Source organism: Octopus sinensis, linkage group LG4 (genome assembly GCF_006345805.1).
Source record: "Octopus sinensis linkage group LG4, ASM634580v1, whole genome shotgun sequence".
In the NCBI taxonomy this organism is placed as follows: domain Eukaryota; kingdom Metazoa; phylum Mollusca; class Cephalopoda; order Octopoda; family Octopodidae; genus Octopus; species Octopus sinensis.
Window position 1 is genome coordinate 17,674,894 of NC_043000.1, and position 25,068 is coordinate 17,699,961.

Below are 25,068 nucleotides of genomic sequence, written 5' to 3' on the forward strand. Positions count from 1 at the left end.
GTCTGTCTTTGTTTGTCCTCTCTGTGTTTAGCCCCTTGTGAGTAGTAAAGAAATAGGTATTTTAAAGACATGTCCAAGAAACCTCAGACAACGATCTTTCACTGTTATACACAGTGGTTTCTGCTTAGTTCCCCCACAGACTTCTTCATTGGTTATTCTGTTCTGCCAAGAGATGTTAAGAAGCTTTTCAGAAGCACTTCTAGTGGAATACATTGAACTTATGGAAAAGTCCTGTTTAAGTAGCATATATGGTGACGGGGACCACCAAAGAATTGTACAAAACTATCTTGCTTCTTAGAGTCATCTGATTAGATTGCCAGATGTTTCTTAGCCTTCTAAAGACAGAGCCTGCTTTTCCAATTCTGCTCAGCATGTCTTGCTCTGCATCACTCCTGTTGGAAATGTTGCTACCCTAACAGATGTACCTCTCAGTTTCATCTGCATGTGTGTTATTTACTTGTATTTCAATAAGGTTTTCTTCCTTCACTAGTGGAGGCGCAATGGCCCAGTGGTTAGGGCAGCGGACACGCGGTCATAGGATCGTGGTTTCGATTCCCAGACCGGGCGTTGTGAGTGTTTATTGAGCGAAAACACCTAAAAGCTCCACAAGGCTCCGGCAGGGGATGGTGGTGATCCCTGCTGTACTCTTTCACCACAACTTTCTCTCACTCTTACTTCCTGTTTCTGTTGTACCTGTATTTCAAGGGGCTGGCCTTGTCACTCTCTGTGTCACGCTGAATATCCGTGAGAACTACGTTAAGGGTGCATGTGTCTGTGGAGTGCTCAGCCACTTACACGTTAATTTCACGAGCAGGCTGTTCCGTTGATTCGGATCAACCGGAACCCTCATCGTCGTAACCGATGGAGTGCTTCCACCACTTCCTTCACTGGCATGACTTTTGTCTTTTCTGAGCTGATTTTTAACCTAACTCTAGCCATGTGACTGTTGCCAAAGTAGAGATGAGAAAATCAGTAAAGATTAAAAGATTGTACAATAGTTTCTGTTGGAAAATAGGATTGTTTAGAAAATAAATAATTCTATGATACCATCTGTATGAAACATAATAGTTAAGTTCATATTAGTATATTGAATGCAAGGAGCACTTACAAGCTAACTTTTTATGGCATTTCATGTAAAACTATATAATTTAATATCGTACTTATGTGTAAAATTTATAAAAGTGTGTCCTGGTATCATGTTTTCCATACTCTTTTACTCTTTTACTTGTTTCAGTCATTTGACTGCGGCCATGCTAGAGCACCGCCTTTAGTCGTGCAAATCGACCCTGGGACTTATTCTTTGTAAGCCCAGTACTTATTCTATCGGTCTCTTTTGCCGAACCGCTAAGTGACGGGGATGTAAACACACCAGCATCGGTTGTCAAGCAATGCTAGGGGGACAAACACAGACACACAAACACACACACACACATACATATATATATATATACATATATACGACAGGCTTCTTTCAGTTTCCGTCTACCAAATCCACTCACAAGGCATTGGTCGGCCCAGGGCTATAGCAGAAGACACTTGCCCAAGATGCCACGCAGTGGGACTGAACCCGGAACCATGTGGTTGGTTAGCAAGCTACTTACCACACAGCCACTCCTGCGCCTATGTTCGTTTTTATCATACATCATTATTGTAGTTTTTACATCTGCTTTTTCCACACTGGTATAATTTGGACAAGATTTATTTAGGTAGTATGCTATAGTTGGATGCCCTTCATAATGCCGAGGCATTTAAAAAAAATTTTATTCCACTGCTTTTCATACATTGAAATTGCTGAAAATGCTATTGGTCCAGAAGGCATAATGTTTATAGGAGAAGCAAACAATTAGATCTAAGTTCAAATTCTGTTGATGAGGAGATATGCTGAAACAACAAATACATATACATACAAACACAGGCACACACGCACACACACATGCACACTCTCTCTCTCACACACACATTAGACTTCTGTCTACTGAATTTCACTCAGAGAGCATCAGCTAACCTTGCTCAGTGAATTGGAACCTGAAACCACCTGGTAACAAAGCCTATAAGAAAGTCTTGGAGAGCTAAGAGAGGCCCAAGAATATCTGAGGAGTCTGACTTGAAAAAATAAATACCTCACAGATCCCTTAAATTTTGAAAGAATTCCTTTCTGTTGTAGAGATTGGGACCTTGTTCCATGTTATAAAGTTCCTTTCGAATGCTCTGGCCTCTGGAATAATTGATTCAGAAGCAAGAGAGACTAGAGAAAAGGTTCTTTACTATTTTTCTATCGTTTTTAATTAGTCTGTAGAGATGGGCAGTCCCATCACCACCACCACCACCACCACCACCACCACCAGACTGATAGGACCGATGCAGTATTTTGTTCAGTTTCAATATCTGTAGGTTACATACATCTGCAGAAGAAAGAAACATACCCAGGGAGAAGATTCTACAGAATTGGAATTCTGAAGATGAATGATTGGGAAGTGTTCTATGCAAGGGGTCTGAGAAGCAAGACAGAGCAGAGATGATAAGGAAAAATGGAATAAGGAAGATGTGAATTTGATGAGGTGGGCCTATATGAAGCCAGTGTACAGGTTATTGTTCGAAAGATACTGTAAGTAGAAGTAAAAGTAACAGAGAGAAGAAACAGCACATCTTGTAGCTGGTGGTTGTCGGGTATGGGTTACAGAATCTTTCTCAATAAGCTGAATGATCTTCCTTTATGAAGTCTAGTATGTTTGTGTGTGTGTGTAGCAGCATCTCGACTATCACTTCTATATTACAGTTAAAAACTGATATCTAACAGACTGCCAAACTATGCAGCAACAGACTAGCACAGACCAGACTAAATCAATATGGATAATAATGTTGAACAGATGAACATGGATAATTCTTTAATGGCTCAATTAAAAGGTATTAAAGGTAAGTAGTGTTTTGGTGATTATTGCTAAATCTCACATGTCTTTAATCAGATGAACTGCTGTGGCAAAGTTAACACTTCACTCACCTCTTAAGTGTATAAGATTAGGGTTATACATGTATGGTTTGGTTTTAAAGCACCATCCGTTTGTGGCCGTTGCCAGCCTCCCTTGGCCCCCGTGCCGGTGGCACATAAAATGCACCATCTGATAGTGGCCATTTGCCAGACTCGTCTGGCACCTGTGCTGGTAGCACGTAAAAAGCACCCACTACACTCACGGAGTGGTTGGCGTTAGGAAGGGCATCCAGCCGTAGAAACATTGCCAGATCAAACTGGGCCTGGTGCAGCCTTCTGGCTTCACAGACCCCAGTTGAACCGTCCAACCCATGCTAGCATGGAGAACGGACGCTAAATGATGATGATGATGGGCCAGAAATATGGAGCTTAGTTTTAACTTGTGCTAACTTGGATCATCAGTCTTTGTTTTACTTCATGGAAACTAGGAGACAAGTTTAGTTTTACTTTGGAATATTGATGGAATGAATTTTTCTTAGTGCTGTTAACATCATGTTCATTATCAATGGTACTGTTTGTTCAGTTTCTGTACATGTTTTCAAAACATATTAGGTCAGAATTGAACTCTCAAACTTGTACTTCACGCAGTGTTCCAATTTGTTGCAGCCTCCTGGCTTCCCAGACCCCAGTTGAACTGTCCAACCCATGCTAGTATGGAAAGCGGACATTAAACGTTGATGATGATTAGACTTAATAATACAGCTATTTCTTATTTCTTTATTGCCCACAAGGGGCAAAACATAGAGGGGGACAAACAAGGACAGACAAAGGGATTAAGTCGATTACATCAACTCCAGTGCATAACTGGTACTTTATTTATCGACCGCGAAAGGATGAAAGGCAAAGTCGACCTCAACGGAATTTGAACTCAGAACGTAACAGTAGATGAAATTCCGCTAAGCATTTCGCCCAGCGTGCTAACGATTCTGCCAGCTCACCGCCTTTCAGCTACAGCTATTTCTAGCAGAGTGAACAACTGTACAGAAGCCCTTTCATGTTATTACTTAGCTTGATGAAGTGAGGTACTGTTCATAACCTTCTTTGGCCTTCTCAGGCTGCTGAAATTAATGCAGCTGATGTTCAGCATAAGCTTCTACAAATCAGTGTCATCTCTGTCTTCAACTCAAAACGGTCACTGCATACATCAAGAAGAAAATCTTGTTTCTTGCCCTCTCTAGAGCTTAGGCAACATGCAATTAAAACACTCAACATTGTTAAAAATACAAAGCCACATAATCACTGACAATGTCATCCAATGATTTCACATTGGAAACAGAATAAAAACAGTCCTAAAGACCTGCTTTGTTCTTCAGATCCAGGGAATATATCAGCTCTAAACAGTCATTAACTTTCTAAAAAGACCGAATAATACTTGGAATGGAGTATTGTTCCCAAATCTGAGAAGATACTGCTCTTACAAATACAAACATTCTAGTCTGCATCCAACAAAAATCTAATTACCAAAGACTAACTCTGCAGCACACTTCAATCACTGTCCTGGACATGTGTTTTTCTATTCTGCAATTTCTTCTGCTATTAGAAAAGTTGCTGTTTCTCAGAAATAGTTGGTTGCATACCACCTCCACCTAAACCTACTGGAAACAACTGTCTTTCTCTCTCCTACCACTGAAACACTGTCACTCTTCACCCCAGGATTAACTGCTATACCTATTTTCTTCCTTGCTAAATTATTAACCATCTAGAATTCCCTTCTGTTCAGTACTTTTCAACAGTAGTTGACTCGCAGTTGAACATGAACAGCATCAATTGTGCCAGCTTTGGAGCCCTATTGTAGATGTGGAAGTAATATTCCATTGAGACCTTCATTTATGTTTTGTAGAGGTGTTGGGGCTGAATAATGATAATTGTTGGGGCTGAAGTATCTTCTTATTTCTTTATTACCCACAAGGGGCTAAACATAGAGGGGACAAACAAGGACAGACAAAGGGATTAAGTTGATTACATCGACCCCAGTGCGTAGCTGCTACTTAATTTATCGACCCCGAAAGGATGAAAGGCAAAGTTGACCGTGGCAGAATTTGAACTCAGAACGTAACGGCAGATGAAATACCTATTTCTTTACTACCCTCAAGGGGCTAAACACAGAGAGGACAAACAAACAAGTACAGACAAATGGATAAAGTCAATTATATCGACCCCAGTGCATAACTGGTACTTATTTAATCAACCCCAAAAGGATGAAAGTTGACCTCAGCAGAATTTGAACTGAGAACGTAGTGTCAGACGAAATACCACTAAGCATTTTGCCCGGTGTGCTTAACGTTTCTGCCATTACAAAGTTGGTCCTTGTTACAATGTGGTGGCTTGTGCACCACAATGACCATGAGAGCTATGTCAGTGGTGCATAAGCTCCTTGTAGGGCCTCCTATGCTGAACAGGTCAAAGGATAGAGACCAGACTAATATGGATTACCTCTTCCCAGAGGCAAAAATAGGTTTTCATAGGGCCAACACCCTTATTTAGAAAAAAAAAGCAAAGTTACAGAGGTGTTGATAACAATTCAAACCCAACAAATTCTGGGAAAAGAAGGTCTTTTCTTAGGGAAACATGCAGGATAAAAGTTTCCTTCCTGAATCATACCAACTCATAAAGGCTGGTTTCCTGGTTTCCATGGCATACATATATTCCCCACTCATCACTGGATTATGCATTTTTGCCAGTTGAGCAGACTTGAGCAACATAAAACGAAATATTTTGCTCAAGAACACAACATGTAGCTTGGGCCAAGAATCGAAACCACAATCTTATGATCATGAGTCCAACACTCTAACCACTTGGCCACACACCTCCATAAACATGCAGGATGCTGAGGTAGAGTTGAAAAAACAGGGATCAACTAGAGAGAAGCTGAAAAACAGCCCAGAGTTGAGAACAGAAGAATCATTGGTGGCCTACGCTTTGTAGAAAGTGAAGGGCTTAAGTAAGAGAAGAGCCAGTTGCTGAGCTGTGGTTCTAGCTATGTTAATGATGTTAGGTCTCCCTAAAGATCCTTCTTAGTTTGGCCAAGAGAGATCCTTAGAGATAGTGAGACCCAATATTTCAAGCAATCATAAAGAATTTAGTTACTTCTGGTGTACTGTTGCTCATTTATCTTTGCCATGACTTGATTATATCTTTGTTGAAGCTTGATTATCTTTCCTAAGATTCACTTTTAGTTTGTGAGTCCTGTTTTATCTGTACAGAGCTTGATTCATCTTTGCTGAGCCATGTCTATCTTTACTAAGCTTCACTTATCTTTGTTGAGTCACACTTATTTTTGTTAAGACTAACTTACTTTTGTTGAGCTTATTTCTCTTATGTGATACTAGCTTGTCTGAGGTTTAATTTATTCATTTATTTATCAGGTTTATTTGTTTCTTTTTCCTTCCTACAATTTCAGTAATTATCTGATTGCCTTTTCCTTTCTTTCTTTCTTTTTTTTTTTGTTAATCTTTGAAATACCAAAACAAGGCTGTGGGCACTGCATGCTCTTGATCAATAAAATGAAATATTCTCTCTTCTCTCTCACCTGCTTTTTCTCTCTCCCTTTCACATAGGCATACATACTCATACAGAAACACAAGGAAACATCTCACACACACACACACACACACACACACACACACACACAAACACACCAGTATATATATTCAAACACAAACAAACACTTCCACTATACACATGCATAGACATTCTATGTATGAAACACATGCTGACATACGCGTACCCCTTTACACACACACACACACATATGCACACACACACACACCACACACACACACACACACACACACACTTACACATTTACATAGGCGAAGTTTAGTTTGTCCAACTGTAATACAGTCAGACCAAGGAAAGCTTGTTGAGTGAAAAGAATGTCTATGTGTGAACATATTCTTTAAACATTACACAATATGTCCTAGTTCATTGGATTAATTGAACCAATGCCACAGAGACACACACATATACATATTTACTGCAATATGTACATATATTTATATATATATACACACACACACACACACCATATGCACATACATACATACATATATACATAGGCGCAGGAGTGGCTGTATGGTAAGTAGCTTGTCTACCAACCACATGGTTCTGGGTTCAGTCCCACTGCGTGGCATCCTGGGCAAGTGTCTTCTACTATAGCCTCAGGCCGACCAAAGCCTTGTGAGTGGATTTGGTAGACGGAAACTGAAAGAAGGCCATCGTATATATGTATATATATATATATGCGTGTGTCTGTTTGTGTGTCTGTGTTTGTCCCCCTAGCATTGCTTGACAACCGATGCTGGTGTGTTTATGTCCCCGTTACTTAGCGGTTCAGCAAAAGAGACCGATAGAATAAGTACTGGGCTTACAAAAGAATAAGTCCCGGGGTCGAGTTGTCGATTAAAAGGCAGTGCTCCAGCATGGCCACAGTCAAATGACTGAAACAAGTAAAAGAGTAAAAGAGTATTCGTATAGTTGTGTATATGTGTTAGAGTATGTATCTGTATGTATATGAGTCGGTATACATTTTGAAAGATATGTATGTGCATATATATGTAAGTGTGCAAATACAAATATTTGTATATAAATGTGTCTATAAATGCATGTGTGTGTTTGTGTGGTGTGGGTGATGTGTATGTGTGTGTGTTGTATTACAGTAATCAAAGGAAGAAGTTCCCATGAGACTTTCTACTAATATTTTTGTTCCTCTTTTTCACCTCAATAGTTTACAGCTTTCTTGAAAGGAAACAGTCACAGTTCAGAACCAAGTTCCACTGGTAGGATACAAGCATCAGAAATTCTAATTTTTCATTGCTGTTTTGCTTATTAATTAAAGTGATTCTTGAGAGTAACACTGCGGTTGAGCGGAAATTGAAGTGGAACATTGCAAACTGGAGCAGACTTGGGTCAATAAGAGAAACAAATATTAGTTAGTGAAATTTGTGGGGGAAATTTAGCTGCTATATATCTAACAGGTTGAATGAAGAAGTGGTGGCTTGAATGTGGGAACATAGACAAAATTATATGTTTTTAGGACCTCGTGTTTGCTGGTGTGGACGTTTCTTCTTGAATATATTAAATTGGCAGACATCTCATTTCTTTGTCATCTCTTCCATGAGGCTCAACATTCTGAGGTGAGTCTTCACTACTTCGTCTCATGTTTTCCTGCTCTCTCTCTTCCACAAGTCCCATCCACATTTACAAACCATCTCTTCTTTAAGCAGCTGTTTTTATCCATACACGTGCATGACCATACCAGCACAGTCTTCTCTTTTGTATACTACATCTTATTTCTTTACTGCCCACAAGGGGCTACATACAAACGGATTAAGTCGATTATATCGACCCCAGTGCATAACTGGTACTTATTTAATCGACCTCGAAAGCATGAAAGGCAAAGTCAACCTCAGTGGAATTTGAACTCAGAACGTAGCGACAGACGAAATACCACTAAGCATTTCACCCGGCGTGCTAACGATTCTGCCAGCTCGCCGCCTTTTTCACGCTAACAGCACCTAGGCTTCCCAAGCGATCACCCATCTAAGTACTAACTAGGCTCGATGTTGCTTAACTTCGGTGATCGAACAAGAACCGGTGCTTTCAACATGATATGGCCGTAAGCATTGTATACTACATCTGATAACTCTCATGCTCAGTTTTTTCCTCTCTAAATGTTTGCACTTTGTTGCATAAGCATACTGACACTGCACATCCAGCAAAGCATGCTTTCTTCATCTGTTTCTAGTTCTCACATATCCTCTGCATGCACAGCCCATATTTCACTACTAAGTTGCATCACTGTTTGTACTCAAGCATCAAACAGTCAGCCTTTCACTCTGTGAGAGAAACCTTTCATGGCCCACAGTTGTAACAGCTTTCTGAACATTATCCATCCTGTGTTTATTCTAGCAACTATGCTTTTAGAACTTCCTTCTCCACTGTTAATTAGGTCACCTAGTTAATGAGTGTAAAATGTTCAACTTCACATTCTTTAGAGAACAATGTGAGAATGACAGTGGCCCAAAGACAATTTGAACTCCAGTAAGAGAGATTTGCACAGCATTTTACAAATGAATTTCAAATAAAGGAATATGGACAATTTCCTGGCATATCTGGTCTGGCATTGCTACAGATTGGTGTATCCAGTCTGAAATAAACTGTACAGGCATACACAGGTCCTGCATACACCTATATGTGGTTAAGATTCATCATGCCCTTGCACTTCTATATGTAAGCATAGGTAAATTTTTAAAGGAAGATGGGTAGTTGCCAATATATACAAGCCTTCTTCGTCCTGCCACTGATGTTTATCTAAGTCAAAGGCTGCTGACTTTGACTGATGCTACTCGACACCAGTGTCATTGCAGGCTTTCTTGTCAAAGAGCTGGAAGAGATACTACTGAGCATCTGACTCAGCTCTCTAACAGTTTTGTATAGAGAGAAGAGACTTGGCAGTTGCCTATACATGCAAGTTTCTTCTCTCTGTACCACTGATATCAATCCAAGGGAAAGGCTACCGACTTGGGTTGATACAGCATATGGCTTGGCATTGATATTGGTGCAGGTTTTGCTGTCAAAATGCAAAGAGCTGAAACAGATACCTGAAGGAATGTTGCTCAACACTCTAATGGTTTCATCAATTAATCAAGCTAAATTAGTGCTTTTTTTTTTAATAATCCTGAAAGGAATTTAAACTCATAGTGTAGTGAGTCAAAATAAACTGGCATACTAGTAAAAAAAACACTTGGAAATGGCTGAGTTGTGAGGAATGGAGAAGCCAGCCTTTAAGCCATCCTCCAAGTAAATGTTACACACCTGCCTGTAGAACTCTTACTGTTATCTGAGACCATTACTATTCTTTGAAAAGGATTGGTCATGCAGTATTTCTCTGCTTAATAACAACAGTACAAACAGTGGTCCAGAGAATGAGATAGATAAAACAAGGGTAAACATTTTTTCCCCTATGCCAATGGAAACATTCATCTCATTTAAATATCTTCTATCCAAGGAGAAGGAAGAGAATGGGGAAAAAAATCTGTTCTCATAGTATTATGCCTAGTATAAAAGAGGGATCTTTTCGGTTTGAACGGCAGTTTTTTAAAATAATTTCCACATAACTAAGCACTTTTAAACTTCATATACTGGTAGTATGTGTTTATAAAACATCTTTTTCTCTTGGCTTTATTGAGAAAATTCTATAGCTTGTAAGATATTTGTTGTTTTTTCTCTTCAATTTCTGCAATTTCAACCAATCAATGACCGTCTATTGAGGTGAAAACATTCTGTGCCGTATGAATATGTCCCTCGTTTAAGAAACAGATTGGGTTTATTTACATTTCTGAAGAAAAAAAGATACCCTTCCCCCCCACCCCTAACCCTAACCCTAACCCTAAAACAGATTGAAATGCAATAGATCGATACTAGGGTCATAATTATGGGTGACAATTTCATATGACACTGCTAGAAAAAACTGCCGTTCAAGCCGAAAAGATCCTAAAAGAGATTTCTGCTTCATTAATAATGGTAAAATATTACAATTCATTTCCCATTCTTTAGATCTTTAACATTCAGATTACTCTGTCTTACTTATTCACATTGTTTTGAATTAATTATGCATTATCTCTTGGCTTTGAGATTTGAATGATACGAGTGTTTATTCTAAGACTGACTTTGTAGGGTAGGTGTGAGAAGCCAGATCTGGTCAGTTTAAACATAAAACAAACAGAATATTTGAGCCAGATATGGCCAGTTTAAATGTTAAAGGGTTAATAATTTCGAAGCAGCTAAAGCTTTTTATTCAAATTGAAATACAACTCTTTTCCTCCATATTACTACATACTAATATATTTACAGACTAGCAGTATCGCCCGGCGTTGCTCGGGTTTGTAAGGGAAATAACTATATAAGCATTTTTAGAGATGTAAAGTATAGTAGCCATCTCAATATGGCTAACCACAAAGCGGGGTGTTACTGTAGCTTTTTACGTTCTGAGATTTAATAATAAACTTTTAGAGAGTTACTTCCCTTATATATGCCAAAAATGCATTAAAAATGGGAAAAATTGATGGCAAATTTTTTTTAAATCGTAGACTCATCGTAGACGCGCGCTAATATCCAGAAGGGCTCGATATGAATCACGACTATAAGATACCCGCTTTTGGTTAAACTGCACCGCAAAATGTGGGAGTAGTTAGGAATCTAAATCGTAGGAGACAGACATACAACTTCACTTTTATATATAAAGATATATCAATGTGTCTACAGTAGTGTTCTGAAAGAAATGGATGTGTGTTACACTAAGTTTCAATATTTATTTTTGTCTCTCTGTATTTAAAGTTGAAATCCAGTCAGGGTTTACTGTATCTTTTATTGTTCTCGGTTTCACAAAATGTGTATCAGTTATGCTCAAGAATTTTCCACTCCCTATATTTTTTTGTTCTCAAGCGCAGGTTTGGCTGTATGGTTAAGAAGTTTGCTTCCCAACCATTTGGCCTTGGCTTCAGTCCCATTGTGTGGCACTTTAGGCAAGGGGCTTCTATTATAGACCTGGGCCAACCAACGCCTTGTTAGTGGATTTGGTACATGGAAACTGAAAGAAGCCTGTTGCATACCTGTGTGTGTGTGTGTGTGTGTGTGTGTGTACATGCATGAGTGATATGCATGTGTGTGTACCCTTGCTTTGGCATCACACAATGGTTGTAAACGAGCACCACTGTCATACAAGTAATGTTGTTAATTTCCATTCTGTCAAGAAAGCCATATCTGGCCATGGGAAATATTCCCTTGCTTGGAAATAGGAAAGGCACCAAACCTTAGAAAGTATACCTCAAAATATTTTGTCTAACTCATGAAAGTATGAAAAATGGACATTAAAATGATGACAACGATAGTGGTGGTGATAATGATGATGATAATGATGATGATGATGATATATTCCAAAAATTACAATAATTAAAGAGTTTTCCTCTTTATAGGCTTGATCTTTTATAATCAACCCAACAGATAATCACTACCTGATGTTGTGGCATTCATGTATTTTCTAGGTCGTGATGATTGCTGATGCAGTCAAAACACATTGCTAGATTAACTATGGCAACTACCGCATAACCTTGAGCCAAAGTAACTTCTGACTTCTAGGTGGTCACGACTACCATCAGTACCGTTAGCGCCATATTCATGATTACCTCTACTACCATTATCATCACAAACAGCACCACTAATTAACAATATTCTTTTGAATTTTGGCAGAAGGCTGGCAATTTTGAGGGGAGGGGAAGACAGTTACATCAACCCCCAGTGCTGAACTCCTACTTATGCTATCGACCCAGGAAGGATGAAAGGCAAAGTTAGCCTCAGTGGTATTTGAACTCAGAACATAAAGAAACAGAAGAAATATTGCTAAGCATTTTGTTTGGTGTGGTAATGGTTCGGCCAACTCACTGCTTTATTGTATCACCAACGAAATCATCATCACCATCACCATCACCATCATCACCCTCACCATCATCACACCACTTTAACTACCCCTAACAGTTAATGACCTATGATATTAGGCCATCTTAAAGCCACTATCAATACCACCAGCACCTAGAATATATATTGATTTAAAATTTTGGCACAATTCCAGCAATTCCAAAAGCAGGGCAAGTCAGTTATATCGACTCCAGTGCACAATGGTTCTTGTTTTATCGACCCCAAAATGATGGAAAAGTTGACCTCGGTGGAATTTGAACTCAGGACATGATGATGCCGCTAAGCATTTGCCCAGCATGCTAATGAGTCTTATTTCTTTATTGCCCGCAAGGGGCTAAACATAAAGGGGACAAACAAGGACAGACAAAGGGATTAAGTCGATTGCATCGACCACAGTGCGTAACTGGTACTTAATTTATCGACCCCGAAAGGATGAAAAGCAAAGTCAACCTCTGCGGAATTTCAACCTAGAACGTAACGGCAGACGAAATACCTATTTCTTTACTACCCACAAGGGGCTAAACATAGAGGGGACAAACAAGGGCAGACAAAGGGATTAAGTCGATTGCATCGACCACAGTGTGTAACTGGTACTTAATTTATCGACCCCAAAAGGATGAAAGACAAAGTCGACTTCGGCGGAGTTTGAACTCAGAACGTAGCAGCAGGTGAAATACCGCTAAGCATTTCGCCTGGCATGCTAACAATTCTGCCAGCTCTCTGCCATCCCAGGAACATATATTAATTACTATCTCTCTCCAGCCATTAATTGTCACCGCCCATCACCACTGGCACCACCACCACCAACATCATCATCATCATCATCATCACCATCATGACCATCCATTACTGTTACCAATATCACTATTGGCATTGTTAGGCATTGTTACCAACGCCAACCCCACCATGACATCCAACACCATTGCCCTCACGCTACTACCATCATTGTTTCCACCTGCACTCTGACAGCCATCATCATCACTAACATCGCAACCAATACCACCATCACCACCATCACCACCTCCACTACTCTTGTTGCCATCATCCCCCACCACCACTACCACCACCACCAACACCACCATCATCATTGGCATCTCCTCTCCCTACCCTAACCCCACCATTACCACCATTACCATTACCATTATCATCACTACCATCATCATCATCATCATCATCTCAACCTCCAGCCTAGTCACATCATTGTCACCACCAGCTAAACCAATGCCACCACCACCACCACCACCACCATCACCGCCACCACTACCACCACCATCACCACATATAGGGTGAAGTTGTCAGCGATATTTCAACTATGTTGTTTGTTATACGATCTGGTGAACAGATGAAAACTGTTTTAGAGAATATGATATAGTGCTTGGTGTGTTGGTAGAGGAGGTCATGGGGGGAATCGTTGATGGTAGGGAAGAGGAAAGAGACAAAGAAATGGAGCATTTATTATTTCATTATTGTCTGAGACTGACTAGCAAAATACCTTTTGGTATTTAGATACACCTCTTTACATTCTGGGTTCAAATCCAGCTGAGTATGGCTTTGATTTTTCATTTTTTTTTTTTTTGCTGGGTCGATGGTTTATGTAAGAATTTTGACTTGTGTGGTTAAGAATCTTGTTTTGCAACCATGTGGTTTCAGGTTCAGTCCCACTGTGTGGCACGTTGGTTATGTGTCTTCTAAATATGGCCCCCAAGCCAAACAATGCCTTTCAAGTGAATTTAGATGATTGGAAACTGTGGAAGCCTGTAATATATGTGTTTGTGTGCACATGTGTGTATGTGTATGTGTGTGTATGTGTGTGTGTGTGCATGCATGTGTGTGTGTGTCTTTGTCCCTCCAATTACCACCACCACCACTACCACCACCACACCACCACCACCACCACCACCACCACCACCACCATTACCAAAGTTGCTTGACAACCAATGTGGGTTTCTTTATGTCCCATAACTTAGCAGCTTGACAAAAGAGACCAATAGAATAAGTTTCATCATCATCATTGTCATCATTGTCATCATCGTCGTCGTCATCGTTATCATTATCATCATTATCATCATCATCATCATCATCATCATCATCATCATTTAACAACTATTTTCCAAGAGAACGATAGAATAAGTACTAGGCTTACAAAGAATAAGTCCTGGGATCGATTTGCTCAACTCAAAGCAGTGCTCCAGCATGGCCACATGGGTTGGATGGTTTGACAGGGGCTAGCAGCCAGAGAGCTGCACCAGACTCCAATTGTCTGTTTTGGCAAGATTTCTCAGGCTGGATGCCATTCCTAATGCCAACTACTATATAGAGTGTCCTGGGTGGAACCATCACTAGTGCTTTTTTACATGGCACCAGCACCCACACCAGTGCTTTTATGTGGCATTTGGTTTTAGGATCTCAACTCTGTCGTGATGAATGGGTTTTCTCAAGTACAGCACTGCACCACGTATCTTGGTGCTCCGTCGTAAATATATGGAACACACAAGCTTTAAAAACACACAAGTACTAGGGTTCATTTGTTTGACTAAACCCTTTAAGGCAGTGTTTCTCAACCTTTTTACCCTTGCGTAACCTCAGAAATTTTTCCAAGCTGAACTATGTGACCTTGTCAAAGACCTGTCCATCTCAAAAGATAAAGCAGAACTGTTGGCATCAAGACTGAAGAAGTATCAGCTAGAGCACAGTGTTCGTATAACTTATTTTTGGCAGAGAAATATGGTTCTAGATGGATGGAAGCACTCCATCGGTTACGACGACAAGGGTTCCGGTTGATCCGATCAACGGAACAGCCTGCTCGTGAAATTAACGTGTAAGTGGCTGAGCATTCCACAGACACGTGTACCCTTAACGTAGTTCTCGGGAATATTCAGCGTGACACAGAGAGTACAAGGCCGGCCCCTTGAAATACAGGTACAACAGAAACAGGAAGTAAGAGTGAGAGAAAGTTGTGGTGAAAGAGTACAGCAGGGATCACCACCATCCCCTGCTGGAGGCTCGTGGAGCTTTTAGGTGTTTTCAATCAATAAACACTCACAACGCCCGGTCTGGGAATCGAAACTGCGATCCTACAACCGCGAGTCCGCTGCCCTAACCACTGGGCCATTGCATCTCCAATGGTTCTAGAAATGTGTTCTGTTGAAGGCTTGCTTTACTTTTGCAGTAACATCGATGGACTTTTCAAATGTTGATCACGAAATCATGATCCTGCAGGGTGATGTTTGTTTATTGACTCTCCAAAACGAAGTTTAAAAGCTGTACTTCTCCATAATGGTAATTTGAAGCCCTCCATTCTTATTGCACACTCCATTTATCTTCATGAATCATATGAGAATATGGAACTTTTATTTCATGCCATTGCCTATGAAAGACGCTCACGGAAAATATGTGGAGATTTACAAGTCATTGGAACATTAACGGGAATGCAGTCAGGTTTCACAAAATACTGTTGTTTCTTGTGTCTATTGGGTAGTTAGGCAACTGCATGACATTACTCGGAATCAAACTGGCAGACAAGAATATCATACCAGCCTGGACTGTCTAGCTTCAAGAATACATCTCTTGTAGATCCATGTAATGTCCTGTTGCTTCCTTTGAACATAAAGTTTGGACTGATGAAAGTTTATAAAGACACTAGGGAAGAGAAATTCCAAAGGGTTTGAGTATATTGTAGAAAAGTTTCCCAAAATCACACAGGCGAAGTTGAAAGAGGGTATCTTTGTCAGACCCCAAATTAGAGAAATACTCAAATATGACAACTTCAAGACAGCACTAGATGAACTGGAACTGCCTGCCTGGAATGCTTTCAATTGGATCTGTGAGAATTTCTTGGGAAACAAGAAGGCCATAAGGATGACATCAAGAATCTTCTGAAATGTTACTCAGCATTGGGTTGTCACATGTCACTGAAAGTTCACTTCTTGGACTCCCATCTGGATTTCTTTGCAGATAACCTTGGAGCAGTGTCTGATGAACATGGTGAAAGATTTCACCAGGATATTAGTGCTATGGAGAAATGGTACCAAGGCTTCTGGAATGACAGTATACTAGCTGACTACTGCTGGACACATTACTGCGATCAGTCAGATAAGGAACACTGCAGGAAATCCAAATCAATATGTTTCTAACACTGTTGTTCTAACTTTATCTGTTTTGCCTGACCCATTTTTTGTGTGTTCACTCTATGTAGAATGATGGTGATGATTTTTAACTCAATAAACTCATTTACTTTCTAAAAATAATATGTCCTTATTTATTATGTTAATGATTTCATATAAATACAAGTATATACAAATATTGTGAAAAAGGCATAAGAGTGGCTGTGTGGTAAGTAGCTTGCTTTCGAACCACATGGTTCCGGGTTCAGTCCCACTGCATGGCACCTTGGGCAAGTGTCTTCTACTATGGCCTCAGGCCGACCAAAGCCTTGTGAGTGGATTTGGTAGATGGAAACTAAAAGAAGCCTGTTGTGTATATGTATGTATATATGTATATGTGTGTGTATATGTTTGTGTGTTTGTGTTTGTCCCCACCAACATCACTTGACAACCGATGGTGGTGTGTTTACGTCCCCATAACTTAGCAGTTCGGCAAAAGAGACCGATAGAATAAGTACTAGGCTTACAAAGAATAAGTCCTGGGATCGATTTGCTCGACTCAAGGCGGTGCTCCAGCATGGCCACAGTCAAATGACTGAAACAAGTAAAAGAGTATGTAAATATTTGCATGTGTCTTCTGAAAAACTGATACATGTTGCATACAAATGGAGTGAAGTTTTGAAATCAGCATGAAAAATAAGTCCAAAAATGTTGGTTTGCATTCATAATGAGTATAATATATTGAATTTTGTTGACCAGTGTAATCAAAGATATTCCAGCTGTGATCATTGCCCTTTCTTGTTTAAAGAAATAATATATCCAAAACCACAGCAAGCATTCAATGTGTCCTGTTTCAAGATGCCATGCTGTAATTTGAGGGTGATTTGGTTGTCATTTCTAGCAGTTGAAGCAACTATATAGAAGCTTCATTTTTGGCCTGTGATCTAACAATGATGACAACGGTAATGATGACAAAGATCCAGATGGTGATATTTTTATATATTTCTATTGAAAAGTGTGAAGGTACATAGCTCAGAGGTTAGAGTGTCAGGTTAATAATAACGAGGTAGTAAGTTTGATTCCCAGACCGGGCTGTGTTGTGTTCTTGAGCAAGATACTTTATTTCATGTTGCTCCATTTCACTCAGCGACAGAAATGAGTTGCAACATCACTGGTGCCGAGCTGTGTTGGCTTTTGCTTTTCCCTTGGATAACATCAGTGGCATAGAGAGGGGAGGCTGATATGCATGGGTGACTGCTGGTCTTCCATAAACAACTGCCTGGACTTATGCCTTGGAGGGTAACTTTCTGGGTTCGATCCCATGGTCATTTATGACTGGAGAGGATCTTTACCCTTTATTGAAAAGAATCCTTAGTCTGTAGTCATTCATACTCTGGCACTGCCTTCTTGGGTATAGACCATTACATTGACCCACTCACAGACTGTTATATAAACTTTGGAAAGATGAAAGGTAATGCAGACATGGGGGAAATTTTACACTTAGAACATATAGGGATCTAATTACATTCCAAAAAGTATAATGTTATATACACTAGCAACATTCCCCCCACATCATTATTATCATCATCACCATCATCATTTAACATCTACTTATCTAAGCTTGCCGGGTTTAGATAGAATTTGTTGAGGCAGATTTTCTTCAGCTGGATACACTTCCTGTTGCTTGTCCTCACCTGTATCCAAGTATGATAATATTTTCCTGTAGAAGACTGGAAACAAATGGCATTGCTTGTATGACAGTGATGCACGTTTTACAACCATCTTATGCTGTCAAGACAAGGGTACAAACAGTCACACAAACACACACAGATGCATACACACACATGTACACACATATATGTATGTATGTATGCACACATGCATACAAATATATGAGGAGTATATATATATATATATATATATAACCACTAGGCCATTGCGCCTCCACACACACACACACACATATATATATATATATATAATATATATATATATATATTTATATATATATATATATATATATATATATAACCACAAGGCCATTGCACCTCCACACACACACACCACACACACACACACACACTATATATATATATATATATATATATATATATATATATATATATATATATATATATTTATATATATATATATTTATAATATATATATATATATATATATATATATATTATATATATATATATATATATCCTTAAAAAAATCCTTAAAAATGTTTTAGCCCGAAGGCCGCGGCCATGCTGGGGCACCATATATATATATGTGTGTGTGTGGAGGCGCAATGGCCTAGTGGTTAGGGCAGCGGACTCGCGGCTGCAGGATCGCGGTTTCGATTCCCAGACCGGGCGTTGTGAGTGTTTATTGAGCGAAAACACCTAAAAGCTCCACGAGGCTCCGACAGGGGGTGGTGATCCCTGCTGTACTCTTTCACCATTTTTTCTCTCACTCTTTCTTCTGTTGGCCTGCTCGCTTAGCCAGCGGGGTGGCGTCATTCGAAGGCTAAAACAATGCGAACACATTGTGACCAGCGATGTGTAATAACATCTGATGGTCTGGTCGGTCACGTGATCACGTGATATATATATATAATGTGCAGGTGTGGCTGCATGGTAAGAAGCCTGCTTCCCAACCAGATGGTTCCTGGTTCAGTCCCACTGTGTGGCACCTTTGGCAAACATCTTCAATGACCTTGGGCTGCCAAAACCTTGTGAGTGGATTTGGTAGATGGAAACTGAAAGAAGCCTGTCATGTGTGTGTGTGTTTGGGTCTGTGTTTGTCCCTAACACCACTTGACAACTAGTGTTGGTGTGTTTATGTCCCTACAACTTAGCAGTTTGGCAGAGAGACCAATAGAATAAGTACCAGGTTTAAAAAGAAAGAAAGAAAAGAAAAAGTGTTGGGGTCAGTTCATTCAGCTAAAAGTCCTCCGTCAATGTGTGTCGGCCAGCACGAGGAAAACCTTCATCTGCAACACGTGTGCAGTGTTCAGGTTAAGCCTGGAGTGCGTGCTCACCACCAAGGGCAGCCACAGTGATTAATATTAATATCTAAACACATATTTATATGTTAAAACAATAAAAACATGTCTAACTACATCAAAACTCTCACCGTGTCCTTTGTCGAGAGCGTTGTAATGAGTGTAACAGGACTTTTGCAAAGCTTGGTATATATAATAATAATAATAATATTAACGTGATGTAAGAACTATTACATGTCAATGTGAGAACTATTACTACCCATGTATTTTAATTTAACTTAAAAAAAAAAAAAATGAACGAATTATTGAGTTTAGTTTAATGGCCTACCAATGTATACTATGAATTTCTTTGCCCTAGGAGTCGGGAAGACACTCGGCAAGAAATGGAAGCAAATTTGAAAGAAGAAAAAAAAAAATAATAATATTAGGGAGTATAACTCCAAACTTACAGGGAAAAATTTAATTTAGTATTAAATCAAATTTCACAATATAAATATATAAAATATAAATTTATATTATATATTATATATATATATATATGCAACAGGCTTCTTCAAGTATCTGTCTACTAAATCCACTCACAAGGTTTTGATCATCACAGGGCTGTATAGTAGAAGCCATTTGCTTAAGGTGCTGTGCAGCGGGATTGAACCCCAGGCCACACTTGCACCTACTGTTTAAAATTGTCAGATTATATATCACATAAAATATTTGTAGGGAGAGCTCATTATGATGTTTATGTCCTGTTGAGAAATATAAAACCAAAATATTATGTTGAAGGCTTCTGAATTTTGATATCAGATAAGGACCAGGATATTTTACAAGTAGCTTTTAGATGATCTTTGGTTATCCTTGATAGTGATTCTTTATTGTTCTGACCACTCTAGAAGCAAGAGCTATGTCATTAAAATATTTTTTATGGTTTAAGGCAGGGGTTCTCAACCATTTTTTTCATGTATGGAACCCTCAGATTACTATTTTATCCTAGTGAACCCCCGTAACCATTTGATGCTTAAAAATTAGTTTTATAGAAACTTCTTTCAAAGTTCCTATTTGGTTTTTCACCCATTAACTTATGTAGGTTGAATTATGTAAAATGTCAGAGAAAGAAACCTTGCTGTTTCTTGCAATACATATATCTAAAGCAAAATTTTTTCAGGGGCCCTTAAAATGCTATTGTGGATCCCCAATTTACTATTTTGCTGCATGGACTCCACAAAATCTTTAATGGACTTTCAGGGGCCATATGGACCCCAGTTGAAAACCACTGGTTTCAGGTAATAGGTGGAAGAAGATCAAATGTATAAGGCATTTAGCAAGCTGCTCTTATTGTTTGGGAGTTTGAGTCGGCAGTTTGTATGCGTTTGGCTGCATTTCTGGAGAGGACATTATGTTGTACAGTACTTTGGTTTATTTAGAAGTCCAGGGAGAAAAGATAGCATAGTACCAAGGAATATTATCTGCGATAGACCGGTGTCCTAATCAGAGTGATATTTGTCTTATAATATGATAAGCAACTTAAAATTAGGAACTAAGAGAGAAAAAAAGAAGATAGACAGAGAGAAGAATAGCATATAGAGAGAGAAGGTGTGAAACAGAGAAAGAGAGAGAGAGAGAAAGAGTAGGGGAGAGACTCCACAAAGAAAAGGCAACAGACATCAAGATGAAGAGAGAGAAATATAGGAAGGGAAAGAGACAGCAATGCACGGAGATAGAGAAAGAAGCAAACATAGAGAGAGGGAATAACAGTGATAATTCATTAGACAGAGAGTAAAAGACCGAGAGAAAGACAGAGAGAGAGAGAGAAAGAAAGAGAGAGAGAGAGAGAGAAAGAGAGAGAGTTTGTGTGCATGTATGTGTGTAAGAGAGAGAGGGGAGGAGAGAAATGTATAAGGGCAAATGAGAGAAAGATAATAGAGACAGATAAGAGAACGAGAGAAGAGAAGTAGATGATGATGAGGAAGTTGACGATAGAGATGATATTGATAATAGGGATAGCGATGGCGGCGGCAATGATATTGATGATGATGATGATGATAATGATGATGACGACGATGATGATGATGACGATGACGATGATGATGATGATGACGATGATGACGACGACGATGATGATGATGATGATGATGAGGACGATGATGAGGACGATGATGATGATGATGATGATGATGATGATGATGATGATGATGATGATGAAGATGATGGTAGTGGTGGTGGTAGGGACAATGCTGTTGATGATGGTGACGATGATGATGATGACGATGATGATGACGATGATGATGATGATGATAATGATGATGATGATGATGGTGATGGTGATGGTGATGATGATGACGATGATGATGGAGATGATGGTAGTGGTGGTGGTAGGGACAATGCTGTTGATGATGATGATGATGATGGGGGGGCCTAGTGTTTGTGGTGGTAATGGTTGTGGTGGTGGTGACTATTTGAACAATAAGGACAAGTGTTAGTGGTGATGCTGATTGCTGTCTTGGTAGATGATGATGATGATGATGATGATGATAGTGTTGTTGTTGTTGTAGTTGTTATTGGTGGTGTTGGTGGCAATAGGGGTCTTTATCTTATTTCTGGAATGGTGGAGTGGCGGGGGGGGGGGCATGCAGGGGGGCAGGGGGAGCTGGACTCAGTACTAAGAGTCATTTCAAGAATGTCTGTTTGAGTTTAAAGCCTTGAACAGTCTGTTCTGTAGAGCATTTATTATGTGTTAGACCCAAAACATTTTTCCTTAAAATTCCTGTCAGTAAGTAAATAAGTGTAGCAAAAGTCACATTACTCAGCAATTTCAAGGTTTCAAATGTTGGAAAGAAAAAAATAAACAAAAAAAAAAAAAAGGAAAAAAACCCCAACAAAACAGAAAACATTCCAATGGAAGGTGTGGTATACCTCACTGTCTTTGGTGAATCCTTGTAGAATATTTAGTCTTTAATTATCTCCAAAACACTCCTTATAGTCTCAGAAGTACTTTATTTATTTCTTAGAGGAAATATTTTCTCTTTAGTAGCTTTTAGTTTTTATTTATCTATTTATTTATTTATTTATTTATTTATTTATTTATTGAAATTCTTTTTAAGTCATTATATTTTTTTCTTTATTTTATTCATGTGATTTATTTTTCCTTCCCAGAATTTTTACAGACTTAATATAACCTGATGTCAGTTTGTAAGGGATATTCAATGGTGGATTCTACTGTAACATATACCTTCCAGCTTGCAATACGCTTACATGAGTTTTTCGTGTAAGCTATTACCACAAGAAATACACAAATAAATACATAAATAATACAAGCATTGCAAATAAAAAAAAAAAAAAAGGCTGACCAAAATATCAGGAAATTTAAAGGAAATTTCAGATTCTGGATTGATAGCTTTCAAATAATTCACAAACAAAATAGCTTTGAGAAAAATTGTGGCGGAATACATTGGAACATAGAGAGGGGGGACGGGAGAGAGAGAGAGAGAGGCAGACAGACAGACAGACAGAGTTCAATTTCAGAAAAAACTAGCAGAAGAAAACATGAACCTAACTACCATTCCACAAACAAAAATCTCAATTTCAGAAACAAATTAACCTTTTTGTTACCATATTTCTGTTGAAATACAGTGCTTTTGTTTCAATTAATTTTGAAAATAAGGAAGAATTTAGTAAAATAATTTTGTCATTACTAATCTAGTGTTTGGAGTATAAATTAACTGTTTCCAAGTGCCTCCCCCTATTGGGAGTTTTAAATTGTTACTTATTTTCGTTTGTTAACCTGTTTTTTACACGGTCCGTTTTTTTAAAACAGACAAAAACTTTGTAAACTTTCGTCATGTTTTGTCCCTTAATGTTTTTAATCAATTTTTGTCAGCCCTTGTAGCCAATAAAACGAATTAATTATTATTATTAAGGTCACTGCCTGAAATTGAACTTGTAATCTTGAGGTTAGTAGCCTGCACTCTTAACCACTATGCCATATGCCATTATGGAGTGAATTGTAAATAATGTAAATAATGTACATAATTCCTCATTTTTGAGGGTAAGTTTTAATTAATTTTGAGGGTAAGTTTTAATTTAAATCACTGTAAAACAGAGTTAACTTCATAGAACAAAGGGTAGTCTCAGGTGGGTTGGTATCAAAATGGTATCTAAGGCGGCGAGCTGGCAGAAACGTTAGCACGCTGGGCGAAATGCTTAGCCGTAATTCGTCTGTCGTTATGTTGTGAGTTCAAATTCCGCCGAAGTCGACTTTGCCTTTCATCCTTTCGGGGTCGATAAGTTAAGTACCAGTTACGCACTGGGGTCGATGTAATCGACTTAATGCCTATGTCTGTCTTTGACCCTTCTATGTTTAGCCCCTTGTGGGTAATAAAGAAATAGGTATCAAAAGGATTACTGTAAGATTCAAAGCTAAATTATGAAAAATTCCAATGTGAGAATGAATTAGAAACAGTATTAGGTTCTTAGTGATAATCAGGGACTGTGGTGTGTCTTTTCAAGTGCATGTTACAATGCTTTGCAGCAACTGTTGGCATCTGATATGATGGATCATGCAGACACTCACAAAAAAACAATCAGAGTATCATGATTTCTTAGGGAATATTCATTTTCAGCTGACTTGATTATGTAGAGTTTAGTAGAAGCCTGAAAATTGAACATTCCCCTTACCCCTACTGAGTTCACTGGTACTTAAGACATTTACCTCAGACTTACAGTACACACACACTCACACATGTACATATATGGTATATGTATATATGTTTGGTTCACATGGAACTTTAACAGTTTTACTATATTTATATATTTTAATCACCATTAAAAGTATATACCCATATATCGAGTTCTATTGTTTTACTACCAAGCCTATACACACACACACACACATACACACACACCTATACATACATACATACACACATACATACATACATACATACACACACACATACATACATACATACATACATACACACACACATACATACATACATACATACACACATACACACATACACACATACACATACATACATACATACATACATACATACATACATACTTACATACACATACACATACATACATACATACATACATACACACATACATACACATACATACATACACACATACACACATACACATACATACACATACATACATACACACATACATACATACATACACACATACACACATACATACATACACATACATACATACATACACACATACATACATACATACATACATACATACATACATAGTGATTGCTGCATCTTCACAGTTGATTGCCATCTCTCTGAGCTTCCTCATTGTCATTTGCATTTCTAGCACTCCGTCTATGACTTCTCAGATGACTATTCAGTCCCACTGAAGATCTGTGTGCTTTGAAACATTTGTGCACTTGTAGCACCCCAACCATTTCATGATGGCCCCATGAAATTCCTCCAAAGTAAAAAGGTGTCCAGGGTCCATGTCACAGCCACCCTGATCTTCTTTGATATGTG

General features: G+C 38.8%; 1 protein-coding gene and 1 non-coding gene across 2 annotated transcripts in view; one reads left to right on the forward strand and one right to left on the reverse strand.

Annotated features, from left to right (window-relative positions):
• LOC118762843 overlaps window positions 1-19,619 on the forward strand; it is a 119,553-nt gene extending 99,934 nt beyond the window's left edge. Inside the window, exons 2-5 of the mRNA XM_036501703.1 lie at window positions 2,777-2,913; window positions 7,720-7,764; window positions 16,415-16,581; window positions 19,506-19,619. Coding sequence (XP_036357596.1) covers window positions 2,847-2,913; window positions 7,720-7,764; window positions 16,415-16,581; window positions 19,506-19,619 — 393 coding nt within the window. The 5' untranslated portion in view covers window positions 2,777-2,846. The remainder of the gene's footprint in view (window positions 1-2,776; window positions 2,914-7,719; window positions 7,765-16,414; window positions 16,582-19,505) is intronic.
• LOC115211214 lies at window positions 8,491-8,609 on the reverse strand. Its single transcript, XR_003881535.1, has one exon. It is a non-coding gene; the product is annotated as a 5S ribosomal RNA (ribosomal RNA).
• Window positions 19,620-25,068: the final 5,449 nt, after the last annotated feature.